The following is a 17,762-nucleotide window of genomic DNA, read 5'->3' on the forward strand; positions in this document are numbered from 1 at the left end:
TCATCACCGGTTAAAATCCTGTCCAAAAATGCACTACCTTTGCTGTCGAAATAGTGTATGGACAGATGCGAAGGCGAAACTCTTGTACTCAGTGATGAGAGGTACCCACCTTGCGCAAGTTTTACGGTAGTTCATTTGTGTTGAATTCAGTTGTTCTAATACTACTTACTCCACATTTCCCAGCAACCTGTTCAACTGTAAGTCCCGCGCTCTTCAGGAACAGATGAATCAATACGAGCTTGCTACGTCGAGGTCATTACTGCTACTGGATGAGAGGAGCCGTGCTCTTCGGTTACGCTTTTGCGGCCACTTTTAAACGTTCCCAAACCAACGTGTAAACACTCGCAACTACAGCCAGTGTTGTTCATTCATCTGTGAGAATATTTCCGACGGCGGTACGTTTTCCGAAAGTAAAAATCGGATCACAGTACGCTGCTCTTCAAAGGTATGGGGGCGTCCAATAAGTAATGTAACACTTTTTTCTCATAGCTAGCTGGTTTTATTCAGGATTCCAATATAACGTTTTATTCCCCACCCTTTTGCCTACAAAATCCTGTTTTTCAACATAATCTCCGCTCAATGAGACAGCATTACGCCACCTTACTATGAGGGCCTGCATGTCCGTATGGTACCACTCTACTGGTTGAGACGAAGCCCACCAGTAACTTTCCCATCATCTACATACTGCTTCCTGCAGAGCGCATCCTTCATTGGGCCGAAATCGGGCTGTTGGGTGAATGAGAAAGAACACCCCAGTGAAGTTTTGTGAGGTCCTCTCGAGTGTATAGCCTTGTGTGAGGTTTTGCGTTGTCATGGAAAAGGATAAATTCGTTCGCATCCGTCCATCACCTCGAAATGAGAGTGTCCACACGTCCCAGCATTGCAGGCTGTGTGCGGCCGGCCGCACGGGGGAGACCGGACAGGTTGGCTGGACCTTCTTCCGATGATGGCAGACGCCTCGTCCAAGTACTCACCGTGTCTTTGTCCATGCCGGGTCTCCGCAGAATTGTGGAAGCACCTACAATTATCTGCGATGCTCTAGTTTTCCGCCAACAGAATTTCAATGACAGCAGTCCGCTTGGAACGCACCTCCTTACAGACGCCATTTTGGACCCTACGTAATACGCCGCCACCTGTCGGAACTTCATGAAACTAAAGGGGCTGACACAGGAATATTCCACGATATGCCACAACAAATGTCGCATTTTTTCAACAGAACGTAGCCGAAAAAAATGTGTTGCATTTCTTATTGAATGCTCCTCGTAATTTCTTCGTGCGGACGCGCCATTGTAACTATACTTTAAATGTCACGGACGAGTAAATATTAATAGAACACATGACTAACATTCTTCGCGTGGTTGCCAAGTAAGACAAGAGTTTCAGTTCCCTCCATGAGATGTTGCATTTGCAACGATTAAGTTTCATTCAGCGAAAAAATAAAAAAAAATCTGTTTATTACCAATGGTGAAGTATTGCGCAATGTAGTAGCCGTAAGCCAAACAGTGGGCGTCATCTATAGGATGAGCAAATACAAAAATGTTTCTCTAATTGATGGAGACAGTACATTGTCTTAGATATTAATGTTGTTGTTGTTGTGTTTCTCAGTCCTGAGACTGGTTTGATGCAGCTCTCCGTGCTACTCTATCCTGTGCAAGCTTCTTTATCTCCCAGTACATACTGCAACCTACATCCTTCTGAGTCTGTTTAGTGTATTCATCTCTTGGTCTCCCTCTACGATTTTTACCCTCCACGCTGCCCTCCAATACTAAATTGGTGATCCCTTGATGCTTCAGAATATGCCCTACCAACCGATCCCTTCTTCTAGTCAAGTTGTGTCACAAATTTCTCTCCTCTCCAATTCTATTCAATACCTCCTCACTAGTTATTTGATCTACCCATCTAATCTTCAGTATTCTTCTGTAGGACCACATTTACAGTTAATTTATTCCTTGAAATTTCGGACGATACCGGATGTCTGGAAGATATTTCGAGGCAGAAAGTTCTTGCGATCTTCAAACGAATACTAGCGCATGCATGGTGTACCTAGTGTAAACTATTTATCGACCACGTATCACTTACATGCATGGTTACACTCCATACATTCAGAAAATGCTTCCTGACACTTAAATCAATACTCTATGTTAACAAATTTCTCTTCTTCAGAAACACTTTCCTTGCCATTGCCAGTCTACATTTTATATCCTCTCTACTTCGACCATCATCAGTTATTTCGCTCCCCAAATAGCGAAACTCGTTTACTACTTCAAGCGTCTCATTTCCTAATCTAATTCCCGCAGCATCGCCCGGTTTAATTCGACTACATTCCATTATCCTCGTTTTGCTTTTGTTGATGTTAATCTTATATCCTCCTTTCAAGAAACTGTCCATTCCGTTCAGCTGCTCTTCCAGGTCCTTTGCTGTATCTATTAATAGCAAACAAAAATAAGGAAACTAAAGACTAAATTGGAAAGATATAGTAAAAGTATGCATATTTTCTGTGTGTAATGAAGACCACAATTTACTACAACAGTACCTATTGAAAAAAAGATGTGTGAAAGCCAGTCCAGGTGATGTGGGGAGGGGAGGGGGGGGGGGGGAGGTGAGGGCTTGGAGGGTAAATGGAACAGCCAGCTGCCGGCTTTAATCGTAGCGAGTCAGGCGGAACGGACAACTGTGGAATGTCAGACTAGTGGTAGTTGCGGTACAATTGTATGAAACAACTCGGTGAGAATTACGCGCGGTTCGCTTCAATACCATGTTCTACAGCGACTGTTCTATGTATCCACGGCAGACTCTCCAAATGAGTTAATTCAGTTGTTAATCGTATATCAGCTGTGTTTCCGAATGATTACAAACATTGCTACTGATCCGTTCACAACTGTCCCAATTGATTACGTGCCTCCTTTGATAGCACATTTACAGTATTTGAATTAAATAGACGTCAAAAGGTAAGGAGTTGGTGGGGATCAACAGCCCTCAGACTGGGAAGAAACAGACTGTTGTGCAATGTGTCAACTGTCGGTGTATCTGTTTATTCAGTTAATACTTCATAGCTGACTCAAAATCTGACGAATTTAAGTTTCTGTTAAACAGTGCCATCTGAATAACACTCATTTTAGTGTTCTAAAGGTCACAGTAATTAAAAGAAGTAATTTATCTACTTTTACTTTAAAAAATCTGACCACTCGGGTACTTTCTCGTTCTTTTTTTTGTATGTGATTCCAGATTTATCCAAGTCTGGAGACTGTCCTTTGGCGTTGCCACTGTTGGTGTTGTTATTCATCCAGTGAATTCGAGCAGTCTGACAGTACTGTTCCAGAATTTACGATCGGTACATGGTGTTACCAACTGAAGCCTTATACGATTAGCCGCTCCTGCCGACTGCGTGAAAAACTGAATTCCGCAGGGAACAGGCCGTGAATGCAAGGCCGCCGCCCGTTCTCTAGAAAGTGACAAGCGGTCTAGGACGGAGGACCAAGGAGAGGCCATTAAGACTCTGCCCCTACCGACCGCCTTGGGATGGCGGATGGAGAATGACAAAAGCACTGGCGACGTTGCGGTGGTCGAAACGGCAAGTGCAGACATCCCGAATAGGGTCATACGTCAACGCTAGCATCAACAAACGTTTGAGCCCAAACCGATTACAGAATCGATGCTGTACATAGCATTCACCTAGCTCTCCAGCGGCCTGTAATTACCCGCGTGATCTAAGTGCAAAGAGTAACAGAATCTCGGCTGAATAATAGTGAAGTTAATAATATTTGAAGTTGGATTAGCCGTGAAAGAACAGCCAGGACCGACAATGACAACAATGAAAAAATTCTCTTGAGGTTCCAGCCGCGCCAAATGGTTTCAAATCTACGAGCCTTCGGCCAATTACCCCTCGGCCATTGTCAAGTGATGATTGTCTTTTGTTTCTGCTACCATTCCTTATATAGCCGCTTTGCCGTCTGTGACGCCACTGGTGCTCGCTCCAACGCCGTATAAGGTAATGTTTTCATTACACGCCCTCCGCGGCCGGTTTAATCTTCCGATGGGCAGGTCCCAAGCCGTGACCAGCTGCAGGCCACCGTCTTCATTGAGGGCGTGGTCACGAATTTTTATCTCGGTCGCATCTTTATTATGCTATCCTAGAAACTGTAGGTCTGAGCGATAACAGATGTCTCGTCCAATGCAGTACGACGTCGGTTTTGTAGAACACGCTCTGCTACCATTGATTTCTGCGGGTGCCAAAGGCGAAAACATCTCTCGTGTTCTACACAGCGCTGTTTAATAGCACGCACAGTCTGTCTCACGTAAAACTGTCCACATCCACACGGTGTTTAACATACTCCTGGCGTTTGAGGCCTACATCGTCTTTCACAGGCCGCATGAGGTGTTGAATTTTGGCTAGCTCCCTGAAGACAGCATCGATTTTATTCCTCGTTAGGAGCCGGCTAATCTTCTCTGTTACTGAGCCACAGAACGGCAAAAACGGAAGCTTCTTCGGGTCCTCCTCGGAGTCTTTCTGCTTACACGTTTTCGGAAAGATGGGTTGCAAAATCTGGCGGTTGTTGTAGCTGTTTTCCTTGAATACTTTCCCTAAGTGTCTCAGTTCCTTCGACAGGTTTCAGCGTCTGAAACGGCTTCCGCTCGATGCACCAAGAATCCGGAACAGAACGTTTCTCCGACGGATGGTGATAGCTGTTAGTGAGCAATCACAGGTCGTTGCTGGTGCCTTTTCGGTAAACTCTGTGGCTGAGACACCTAGTTGCTTTATATTGGACGAGTAAGCCAAGGAACGGCAAGGCACCATCTGTCTCTACCTCCATCGTGAACTTGATCCTGTCATGGATATTGTTTATATGGTCCAAAAATTGTCCCAGCTTTTCACGTCCGTAGACCAGACAACGAACGTGTCGTGACTTAAAGAGAAAAGCAACTGGGCGGTGGAGGAGTCGTGTTCAGGGCGATGTCCTCAAAATACTCCATAAACTGGAAATGAGCGTTTGACGTCATTGGCATGGAGGCCCCTTGCAGAGCAGGTCAGGCCGCCTTGGTGCAGGTCTTCCACACTGGGCGACTTCCGCGCCGGATGGGGATGAAATGATGATGAAGACAACACCCAGTCCCTGAGCGGAGAAAATCTGCGACCCAGCCGGGAATCGAACCCGGGCCCGTAGCACGGCAACCCGTCACGCTCACCACTCAGCTATTGGAGCGGACACTACATAAACTAATTGATTATAACTGGAGATACTGGGCTCTCCATCGCGACGCGGGCCGCCTGGTTACAATATTGTCCATCGTACAAAAAATACGACGATGTGTGTCCTTGAATAAATCCACAACAGTGTCGTCGAAATAACTGAGAGAACAGAGTTATAGAATCTTATATGGAAAATCGTGTGAATAATGACACCACATTAAAGCCGACCATAATATGTCCTTCTCCAAGATGCAGGAATGTGATTCGACTTGATGTGGTACACACGGTGAGCAACATGCAGGATAAGGACGCTAGCTGCAACAAAAGGACAGTCACCACTTGATGATGGCCGAGGAGAATTCGGCTGAAAGCTCGTGGATTTTAAAACATTCGACACGTATGACTGCGAAACCATACACTCGTGTCTTTCACAACATATCTCTGCTGCTTATTTTACAGAACGACCCTCGTAGAGTAAGAAGAGTAGAGTGCCTGTAGCGCTTTCTTGGGGAATTCTAGATACTCACTGTCTGAGCAAAAGTATCCGGACATCTCTGTGTAATGGCGAATTGACCATTGGGCGTTGTGGGAGACGGACCCACCAGTACAGCAGGAGGCGTGAGTATTGCGTTGTCAGCAGAGAGGCAGTAACTCCAGATTAGGAGAGCCCAGTGACACGCAAAGGAACAACTGCAGATAAACCAAGACCAGGTAGACCCCATGCACTGACTGACACCGACGGTCGAGTATTGCAAAACGTGGTTGTAAAATGTCACATGCATTAAGCGGAAAGAATGACTCGTGAGTTCCAGAGCTATAGCGGCTGGTCAGTTAGCACAGTGATTATGTGTAGGGAGTTAAGAAGAACGGACTCGAGCAGCTCCTCATAGCCACACATTTCTGTAGGCAGTGGTACGTGACGCTAGAGGTGGAGTGAGGAGCGACAACACTGGACAACGGATGACTGGAAACGAGGGATGAATCATGGAATCTGATGGAGAGGTTTGGGTTTGCCGAATGTCTGGGGAATGTTGTTTGCGCCAACAGCAAAGTGTCAGCGAGGCGGTATTACGGTATGGGAGTGTTTTACGACTTAAGGGTGTGATCCACTCATTGCGTTTAAGAAAACGCTAAATACGGAAGGATACGAACACATTTACAGCATCTCATACTGCGTACAGTAAAGAAATACTCTGGTATCCTAAATTAAAGCAACAAACGGAAACTTTGCAAGGTTGACATGGTTAATTGGACATTATTATTCCGAACAATGGAGGAAAAAAATCTTGATTGGAGGGACAGAAGATTAATCTGGAACCTGTATAAAAGGCAGGAAGCAGAGACAGAAGTGAATGGTGTGAAGAAAGCAAAAATAAGGAGGTGAGTAAGGCAAGGTTGCCCATTATCACCATATTTGTTCAACTTAAATTATTGAAAAAACCATTGAAAATTGAAAAGAATAACCACAGGAATTAAAATTAGCGGGGAACGAATACACTGTATCCGTTTTGCAGATGATATAGTAGTACTGGCTGACTCAGTAAAGGAAATGGTGTTTATGCTCAAATGGTTCAAATGGCTCTGAGCACTATGGGACTTAACATCTGAAGTCATCAGTACCCTAGAACTTAGAACTACTTAAACCTAACTAATCTAAGGACATCACACACATCCATTCCCGAGGCAGGATTCGAACCTGCGACCGTAGCGGTCGCGCGGTTGCAGACTGTAGCGCTTAGTACCGCTCGGCCACCCAGGGCGGCGGTGTTTATGTTGCTAAAATTTGTCAAAACACTAAGAGAATTTAATCTAAAAATAAATAAGAAGAAAACAAAAACTATGGTAGTAGGGAAGACAAAAGAAAATGGTAAAGTTAATATTAAACTAGAAGATGGTGTTCTGGAGCAGGTTGAGAACTTCTGTTATTTGGGAAGCACAACCACTGACGACAATAACTGTATCACAAATATAAAGAGCAGAATAGCCTTGGCAAAGCAAGCTTTCCAAAATAAAAGGAATTTACTAACAGGCAATCATATAAGCCTAGAAAGTAGGAAGAAGTTTGCCAAAACTTTTGTCTGGAGTGTCTTTGAAGCGTGGAATCTGGGAAAGGCAGAGAAAAAGAGACTGGAAGCAATGGAAATGTGGATATGGAGAAGAGTGACGAAAACAAGCTGGGTAGATAGAAAAAGTAATGAACAGGTCTTAAGAGAAGTGAATGAGAACAGAGCGCTGCTAAATTATATAGGAAGTAGAAAATCAAAAATGATGGGGCACATAATGAGACACAACCAGTTCCTAAAGAATGTATTTGAAGGAAAAGTCTTAGGGAAAAACCCAAGAGGCAGGCCAAGAGCAACGTATTTTAAAACATCAAAGAAGATATGGGGATAAAATCGTATAAAGAATTGAAGAGGATGACGATGGAGAGAGGGACGTAGCTAAATCGACAAGGCATAGTCTTTATTTTATGATGATGTGCTTATTTTGGCACAAAACAGTATAAGCAGCTGATAGTAAAGTAGAAACAATGTAAAGAACACAGAACGTAATCAACTGCAACACGCATGACGGTAGACAAAAATGTTCTTCGTTTTTTCTCAACTTAACGGACTTGCACACACATTCTGACAACTGGTTAATGTGCTCAGTAAGGGGTATGACCACATCTGGCACCAGTAAAGGCCTGGCTACGAGGGGTCATGCTGTGAATGATGTAATAAATCTCTTGTTGAGGCAATAACGCCCATTCTTCCTGCAGAGCTGCTCGCAGTGGTTGGTGGCTGCCCACGTGCATACCAGATAAGCTCTATGGGTTTCAAAATTGGAGAGAGAGCAGGCCATGTCATGTGTGCAATACCTTCCGTTTCCAAAAAAACATCAACCACCCGTACCCTATGAGGCCGAGCGTTACCGACCATCAATACGGAGTCTGGCCCCACAGCACCCCGCAACAAGCGCGGATGAGATCCCAAGATCTCCTTACGGTACCTGACGGCAGTTAAATCATGCAGATTCACCCGTATAATTTCATGAAGATGTGTTCGAGTCGTCAACATGATCCCTGCCCACACCATTAGGGATCCTCCTCAATATCGGTCTCTTTCCACAATCTTTGGGTCTCGAAATCTTGTACCACGTTCTCTTCAGATGCGAATTCGTCGAGAATCGCTTTCCAGACCAAATCGGGATTCAGCTATGGAAATAACATTGGCCCATTGTTCGACGTACAGGTGGTAGTTGACAGTTCCACTCTAGACGTTCTCTTCCTTGAAGACACGTCAGAGATAAACACACAGCAGGGATCCAACAATAAAGGCCAGTCTGCTGAAGCCTTCTGTACACCGTTTGCCTCGATTCAACACGCTTAGGGGATGCTGCGAAGTCAGACGCCAGTTGCAGTGCAGTACTAAGATGGTACCGTCGTGCCCTTACAGCCAAATAACTCTTTCTGATGTCACACGTGGTCGGCCCTATCCTGGTCTCCGGGATACAATTTCGGTCTCTATAAACTGTCGCCTCATCCGAGAAACAACAGAACGATTCACGTTAAGCTATCGGGCTACATCAGTCTGCGACCCACCTGCTTCAATTCTTCCTATGGCCCTCCATAGCAGGGAGTCCGTCTGTGACTGTGTACACTGCGATTGTGGATGTAGGACTACCCTGCTGACACTCCCTCGCTTGATACGGGCCCTGACGTCATTGTTGGCGTGATTGTCCGTTGACCGGAATGCCATCTTCCGTGCAGAACACGGTCGTAACTACATCTGCTAACAGTTTGTATGTTATATCGTGAATTAGACGCAGGACGGGGAAACAGCAGTCTGTTGCTTTAATTTTGGGCACCAATGTAGTTCGGAGACGATGATTGTGTCAGCATGACAAATTAACTGTGTCGTCCGCCTCCGTAGCGTAGCGGCAGCGTTACCGCCTACCACGGGGGCCTAGGTTCGATTTCTGGCAGGGGACTGGGTGTTGTGTATCCTTCATCATCATTTTCATCATCATTGACTCGCCAGTCGCCGATGTGGCGTCACCTAAAAAGGACGGCGGCCGAACTCCCCCGAATGGGGCCTCCCGGTCGACAATGCCATACGATCATTTCATTTCCATTAACAGTATCATAAAGCAGCATCTGTGAGGCAGCGGTTTGTGGACAGTAACATTCCTGAAATGGACTGGCCTCCAGAGTTCCGACCTGTACCAAGCCGAACATCTCTGGGATGAGTTAGGACGTCGACTTCGCTCCAGACTTGAGCGTCCAGTGTGATTATCTTTTCTCGTTTCGGCTCTTGAAGAATAATGTGCTGCCATTCGTCCACAGACATTCGGAAACCTTATTAAATGTGTCCCCAGCTGAGCTGAAACCTTCATAAATGAGAAAGGTCATGAGTACATTTTACGGCATTGTATATTGCGCACAGTAGAGGAACACTTCGGAGATGATGATTGATTCTATTAGCACGACAAATGCTCCCTGTCAGGAAGCAGCACCTATGAGGCAATGGTTTGTGGACAATAACATTCTTGAACTGGACTGCCCTATCCAGAGTCCTGATCTGAAACCAACCTAACATATCTGGAATGAGTTAGAACCTTGACTTCCCTCCAAGCTCCAGCGTCCCACATCAATACGTTTTCTGGTTTCGGCTCTTGAGGAAGCACAGGTCTACAAACATTCAGAAACGCTATAGAAAGTGTCCCCCAGCAGAGCTGAAGCTGTCACAAAGGTGATGCATGGATTGACTCCATATTAATGTCCACTAACTGGGAGAGCCAGTCCTGACAAAACTCTACCATCTGGTGAGCAAGATATATGAGACAGGCGAAATACCCTCAGACTTCAAGAAGAATATAATAATTCCAATCCCAAAAAAAGCAGGTGTTGACAGATGTGAAAAGTACCGAACTATCAGTTTAATAAGTCACAGCTTCAAAATACTAACGCTAATTCTTTACAGACGAATGGAAAAACTGGTAGAAGCCACCCTCGGGAAAGATCAGTTTGGATTCCGTAGAAATATTGGAACACGTGAGGCAATACTGAACCTACGACTTATCTTAGAAAATAGATTAACGAAAGGCAAACCTACGTTTCTAGCATTTGTAGACTTAGAGAAACATTTTGACAATGCTAACTGGAATACTCTCTTCCAAATTCTAAAGGTGGCAGGGATAAAAATGCAGGGAGCGAAAGGCTATTTACAATTTGTACAGAAACCAGATGGCAGTTATAAGAGTCGACGGACATGAAAGGGAAGCAGTGATTGGGAAGGGAGTGAGACAAGGTTGTAACCTATCACCGATGTTATTCAATCTGTATATTGAGCAAGCAGTAAAGGAAACAAAAGAAAAATTCGGAGTAGGTATTAAAACCCGTGGAGAAGAAATAAAAACTTTGAGGTTCGCCGATGACATTGTAATTCTGTCAGAGACAGCAAAGGACACGGAAGAGCACTTGAATGGAATGGACAGTGTCATGAAAGGAGGATATAAGATGAACATCAACAAAAGCAAAACGAAGATAAGGAATGTAGTCGAATTAAGTCAGGTGATGCGGAGGGAATTAGATTAGGAAATGAGACACTTAAAGTAGTAAAGGAGTTTTGCTATTTGGGGAGTAAAATAACTGATGATGGCCGAAGTAGAGAGGATATAAAATGTAGACTGGCAATGGTAGGAAAGCGTTTCTGAAGAAGAGAAACTTTTTAATATCCAGTATAGATTTAAGTGTCAGGAAGCGTTTTCTGAAAGTATTCGTATGGAGTATAACCATGTATGTAAGTGAAACATGGACGATAAATAGTTTAGACAAGAGAGAATAGAAGCTTTCGAAATGTGGTCCTACAGAGGAATACTGAAGATTAGATGGGTAGATCAAATAACTAATGAGGAGGTATTGAATAGAATTGGAGAAAAGAGAAATTTGTGGCACAACTTGACTAGAAGAAGGGATCGGTTGGTAGGCCATATTCTGAGGCATCAAGGGATCACCAATTTAGTACTGGAGGGCAGCGTGGAGGGTAAAAATCGTAGAGGGAGACCAAGAGATGAATACACTAAGCTGATTCAGAAGGATGTAGGCTGCAGTAGGTACTGGGAGATGAAAAAGATTGCACAGGATAGAGTAGCATGGAGAGCTGCATCAAACCAGTCTCAGGGCTGAAGACCACAACAACAAACAACAGGTATCTGTGTAGTTTTGATCAGATAGCGTAACTTCGGTTTAACTAGATGACCTCCCATCAGGTGTATGGTTGTGAGAGTACTCACCGGCGAGCTGAAGATGTCGTCGACGCGCTGTCGGGGGTCCTTGCCCTTCTTGGCGCGCACGAGCAGGTAGATGCGCGCGATGCCGGGGCAGACGCGCAGCAGCTTCTCGACGAAGACCTTGCCCAGGAAGCCGGTGCCGCCCGTGACCAGCACCTCCCGGCCGTCCAGCATGCTGCTGATGCGGTCCGGCAGCGACTCCACGTCCAGCGACTCCACCGCCCCGTCCGCTGCCGAAGGCTCCTCGCGCGACATCGTCCTCTCGCTGCCGCTCGTCCCAGATTCCTCCAGCCTGTCGACAACGACAACCACCTCTCAGACACTTGTCTGCCATGCGTGCTCCAGTCACGTAACATGGCACCTTCCAAATATCTGGGAGACACCTACACTGCTGCCCATTAAAATGGCAGCACAACGGAGGCGACGTGCAACCAACTTCAAATTGGCATCAACAGAACACAATCGGTCGTACGGGAAAGGTGACTGATGTGAAGTAAAATACAAGATTACAATGAAATTAACACCCTTAGCTGCTTACAGGTGTTGACATACGTCAACGGGGACAGTTGAGTAATGAATATAATGGGCGGGGGCACTATGAATGTAGTGCGGGACAATACGTTGAGAATGTGGGTTGCGCGGGAGGCGTGCCAGAGATAAATCCCTGCAGTTGCGCTATCCTCTGTGTCCTCGGTGGCTCAGATGGATAGACGCCGGCACGGTAGCTCAGCGTGTTCGGTCAGAGGGTTAGCTGCCCTCTGTATTAAAAAAAACAACTGAGTGAGTGGATCAGGGACGAACTTCAAAGGGCGTCAGGGGACGTCCGCCACGAAGAATTGTAACGAACTATAATGAACAAAATAAGATTAAAAAAAAAAGGAAAGAAAGAAAAAGCGTCTGCCATGTAAACAGTAGATCCCGGGTTCGAGTCCCGGTCGGGGCACACATTTTCATCTGTCCCCGTTGACGTATGTCAACGCCTGTAAGCATCTAAGGGTGTTCATTTCATTGTAATTTCATTCTAACGAGCTGCATGGTCACCGATGATATCTGTTCTTTCGGACATGTTCTTGTGAGCCAGTACATGACTGCAAGCTTTAGAAAAAATGTTCAAAACAATTCTGATACTCAGTCTTTAAAATTGCCAGCAGTACCATGATCGTAACCTTCTGGATACATAAAATATTATCGAATCGCTTGTCTTCATTGCCGCCTTCAGTTTTGAAAATAAGCAGAAGTGGCACAGAAACAAATGAGGCAAATAAGGAGAATGTTCAAGTACCACGATACATTTTTGAGCCAAGAAATTGCATGCGATCTTGCTTTTGTGCGCCGGTGCATTGTTGTGCAAAAACCACCATGTTTCTAGATTTCGGTATTCCAGTCGATCCCAAACAAACCCCGCACATAAACGATTTGAAAGACCCAAGCGGTGATTTCCATTCACAACTGATCTTGTGGAGCCAATTGCTTTTGGATAATTCATTTTCAATCAAGGAAATGGTGAACAGTGTCTTGATACGGCTTTCTTGCAAGCATACTTTCTTTGGTCTCGGAGATTCTGGACCTTTTCATTCCGAGGTTTGGCGCTTTGTAAGTGGCTCGTACTGGAAACACCACGTGTCACGACTTTTTACTATGCAAGACATAGTGTTCCATTCTGCAATCTTTTTGATCACCATTGAATGAGTGGCGCACAAAAAGACAACAGATCTTCTTTTTGCCCAGATGTTCAGTTATAATGTGGTACACGATTGTTTTAGGAATTGCAGTCAGCTCCTCAATTAACCTAGTAGACACATAACCACAATTTCGAAGAATAACAGGCACTTTTTGAACATTTTCTTGACTCGAACTGTCGATGATGCCCATGGACGTGGATCATCTTAAGTTAGCAGTTACATGAGTATAAATACGGCCACCTTCATTAAGAGGCGGCTTGTGTACTATATGGTTCGATATGCAAATGGTATTTGAGTGCAGCTGCATAAACTAGGTAGGATCAACAACATTTAATAACATTCTCCAGACGAGGAAAGTTTAAACAGCGGGTTTCTCATTCAGAAATCAGGTTTCAATACTGTTGGATTACGCCTCGAATAAGAAGGATAAACATCTACTAGCATCTATTGCAATTCTACAGTGGAAGTATCGTGACTTATCGATACCGTAATTTATCGTTCCGCAATATTGCTGCTCGCATTGATCAGAATTCAACGACTGCAAGGCGAATATGGAACTGAAAGGTTTGAGAGAGCCATAAAAAAAATCATGTTGGAGCCGAATGGTCCCAAGCGAATGGCGCCAGAGAGGACAGACATTACTTAAAATAGACGTTGCCAAAGCACATACTGATTACCAACATATTTCCACTCTTCCTGTTCAAGGCATTAGAATATGTTTTCCACGACCAGCTTACAAACTATTGAACTATAAAAAACCTACTAGACGAATACGAATTTGGATTCCATAGAAATCGCAGAATAACATCTGCCTCAATAAAGGTAACAGATGACCTGAAGCTTGCCATGGATGCACAAGAGGCAACTATCATGTCCTTCTCAGACTTTAGTAAAGCTTTTGACTATGTTGGCTTCAACATTTTACTTGCCAAACCTATCAGCCTAAATTTCCCGTCAAGTGTAGTGCAATGGTTCCGCTCAAATTGCGACCTCTCGTCAGCAGTGCACCATGTTCGGCACCAAAAAGTCATAATGAAGGCAGGTATTATGAGGCGTCTCCCAGGGTTCGGTAATAAGTCCTCTACCCTTTTCACTGAATCTCAATTAATGTGTCATCAGTTTTTTCCTGCTGCAGATACCACTTCTACCTCACGACCTTCAGTTGTATCTAAGTGAAAAACCAATAAACCCCAAGATAGCCATCGAGAATCCCGGTACCGATCTGTGTGCACTATCGAAACTCGCGCAGTATAGAGGGTTAAAGCTAAATCCATCTCAAAACCAGGCGTTGCTGGTTTGTTATTCTAGGCTCACCAGTCAGAAATTTCGGGAATACCTACCATCTTTAACCGTAAATGGCACAAATATCAACTTCTCTCGTTCAGCAAAGAGTCTAGGAGTACTAATAAATGAAAATCTAAATTTGACTGAGCACGTAGCTGTAGCGTGCAAGAAGGCATCAGCATCTCTACACGCCCAACAAAAATAGAAAAAGTGTTTCCTCTTGATCTGAAAAAGAAACCTGTACACACACTTATACTGCCAATTATTGATTACAGTGATGTTGTCTTGCTGCCCATTGGCACCCGGAGCTGGTTATGAATGCCTGTGTTCGTTATATCTGTGATGTTCGACTCTTTGATCACATTTCACCATCATATGCACAGCTATTCTGGTTGCATGCGGACAGGCGCGAAGATTTCGCTATGGTGTGCTTTCTCTGCTGTCTTATCAGTGAACACTGTCCCTCACATCTCTCCTCGATCTTAACATTCTTGTCATAACAGTACTGCTGAAGCACTCAATCCCATCTAAACAAAACCCCCTGTCCCACTCCATCCTCCAACCACCTCCTTATCAGCAGCAGGAACCCGACTCTGGAACAGCCTCCCACATTATATTAGAGAGCTAAGTAACTTCTCCAGCTTCAGTAAATAGGTAGTGACATATCTACTAAAGCAACAGTACGATTACTCTTGTGCCTGTACATACTTGCTACCCTTGTACATCCCTCTCTCCAGCATGATCTTCCTCATTTCCCAGTATTCTTAGCTTATGTAGTCTCCTTAAATTTTCTTTCCCTGAAACTCGTTTTATCAGCAAACATCTATTTTGTAGACCCATAAATTCTTCGTTTATCTGTCACTATTATTACTAGCAACAACTGCAAGTAATGCCATGATTAATGCTGTTAGTACATAGTCAGTATAATTTACTCACACCACCTCTGTGGAGACTCAAATGATTTTAATGCCGGTTGTCACACTAAAATTGTTGTTTTCTTGTATAACTATGATGTACAATGTGTATGAAACCCTGGTCCAATGTAAGAGAGGGCTTGATGGCCAAAATCAGATGACGTTAAATACATACTACTCACTTAGCCATGCAGTATCGAAGAGCCACATCATGTGCATTGAGTCAGGAAGCCAGTTTGTCTATAGCAAGACAATTAACCACACGAACATTGCGGCAATGTCTGGAGAAGCAGCGAGTGTAAGTACGGCGGCCGTTTTGCCACAGCGCTCAGCCTAGCTGCACACTTCCCCCACCACCACCACGCAAAGCAATCTGAGTGTGAGGAGGGGGAAGAGGCGGAAATTGTGATTGCACCACATTTAAGACTTAGTTCTATATTTCATATTTCTGTCTGCATAGATCACAGAAAAGAACAAATTTTCAGTATTATTTAATTAGTTTTGGTACTCTGAAGACATGTAATTTTTATATGGTACAAGCTGTCGACATATGGACAGACACAGACAATTTGACCGAATTTCGCACTCAGGTTGCCACATAATCGTTACGTACTCAGTTTCATAATCGAAAAAAGTCTTTCACACACATACGTTGATGGAAATGTTGTAGAACTTTTGCAACCTTATTACAGAGACCTGGAAACGACTTGAAAAGAACAATGTAGACATCCTGGACATTTTTAAAGCAAAAGGATTTGTCTTTAAAAGGGGAATTTTCTTGCAAATCAATAAGTTACATGTGCACTTGCATAAGGGCGCTCTCAACTGAAATGGCAAACAGCTCGAAAACAAATGTAAGATTGGCAGTCTCCTCGAAAACTTTAGGAAGATATCGTAATTCTTTCTAGGCCACGCTGAATTCTTCAAATCTCGCATTTTCTTTAACATCAGTGAGCTTAGGAAACTGGACCATGTTCGTCAGAGTTTTTCCCTTCTACAATACGATTTTCTTCTTAAATGCACATCAAATACACATTAAATCAAAAAGAAGTTGTTTCTCACAATGCAATATCTTACTGTGAACAGTGTGTAGGTAAGTTCACTTAAAATTCGGTGTTTAAACCCATTTGGGATGGTATAATTTTCGTTTCTGAACTATTTCCTTTGTAAATTCAACAAAAGTGTGTTTTGAATGGAAAAACCGTTCCATGTATGCCCCTTGGCTTAGCCAACGTATTTTTCAGTATATAAAGTCCCCACACACCTCATACAATTCCATCGAAAACTTTTCCAGTTGACAGTGAAATAATGCCTACGACTTCAGAAATTTTACTATTCGTACCATTAATTTCTTCACGTGCTACACGTCTGCAAATTTAGCACAAAATGCTTTTAGATGTACAAAACAATGAATCCTGTATTTTGCAGTTGACAGTGAAATAATGCCTACGACTTCAGAAATTTTACTATATGTAAAAGTGCTTTTTGATGTACAAAACAATGAATCCTTTATAACAATCGTTGTAATTATTTGTTTTTTCACTGTCAACAAAATCTTTAAATTCTTTCTGCATGTTATTGTAATATAGTTTGATAGCAAATTTGCAGTACCCATCACTTATGCGGTTGCATAATACACTACTGGCCATTAAAATTGCTACACCACGAAGATGACGTGCTACAGGCGCGAAATTTAACCGACAGGAAGAAGATGCTGTGATATACAAATGATTAGCTTTTCAGAGCAATCACACAAGGTTAGCGCCGGTGAGCATGGCTGCGGTTACCCTAAACGCTGCATCATAGACAGGAGCTCCTGCGATGGTGTACTCAACGACGAACCTGGGTGCACGAATGGCGAAACGTCATTTTTCCGGATGAATCCAGTTCTGTTTACAGCATCACGGTGGTGGCATCCGTGTTTGGCGACATCGGGGTGAATGCACATTGGAAGCGTGTTTTGGTCATCGTTATACTGGCACATCACTCGGCATGATGGTATGGGGTGCCATTGGTTACACGTCTCGGTCACCTCTTGTTCGCATTGACGGCACTATGAACAGTGGACATTACATTTGAGACGTGTTACGACCCGTGGTTCTACCCTTCATTCGATCCCTGCGAAACCCTACATTTCAGCAGGATAATGCACGACCGCATGTTGCAGGTCCTGTACGGGCCTTTTGGACATAGAAAATATGCGACTGCTGCCCTGGCCAGCACATTCTCCAGATCTCTCACCAATTGAAAACGTCTGGTCAATGGTAGCCAAGCAACTGGCTCGTCATAATACGCTAGTCACTTCTCTTGATGAACTGTGGTATCGTGTTGAAGCTGCATGGGCAGCTGTACCTGTACACGTCATCCAAGCTCTGTTTGACTCAATGTCGAGGCGTATCAAGGCCGTTATTACGGCCAGAG

General features: G+C 44.1%; 1 protein-coding gene across 1 annotated transcript in view; it reads right to left on the bottom strand.

The window, feature by feature from the left end:
- Window positions 1-17,762, bottom strand: part of LOC126419008 (putative fatty acyl-CoA reductase CG5065) — a 251,137-nt gene that overhangs the window by 146,559 nt on the left and 86,816 nt on the right. The window contains exon 2 of the mRNA XM_050086060.1: window positions 11,465-11,753. Coding sequence (XP_049942017.1) covers window positions 11,465-11,753 — 289 coding nt within the window. The remainder of the gene's footprint in view (window positions 1-11,464; window positions 11,754-17,762) is intronic.

This window comes from Schistocerca serialis, chromosome 9 (assembly GCF_023864345.2).
Source record: "Schistocerca serialis cubense isolate TAMUIC-IGC-003099 chromosome 9, iqSchSeri2.2, whole genome shotgun sequence".
Classification (NCBI taxonomy): domain Eukaryota; kingdom Metazoa; phylum Arthropoda; class Insecta; order Orthoptera; family Acrididae; genus Schistocerca; species Schistocerca serialis.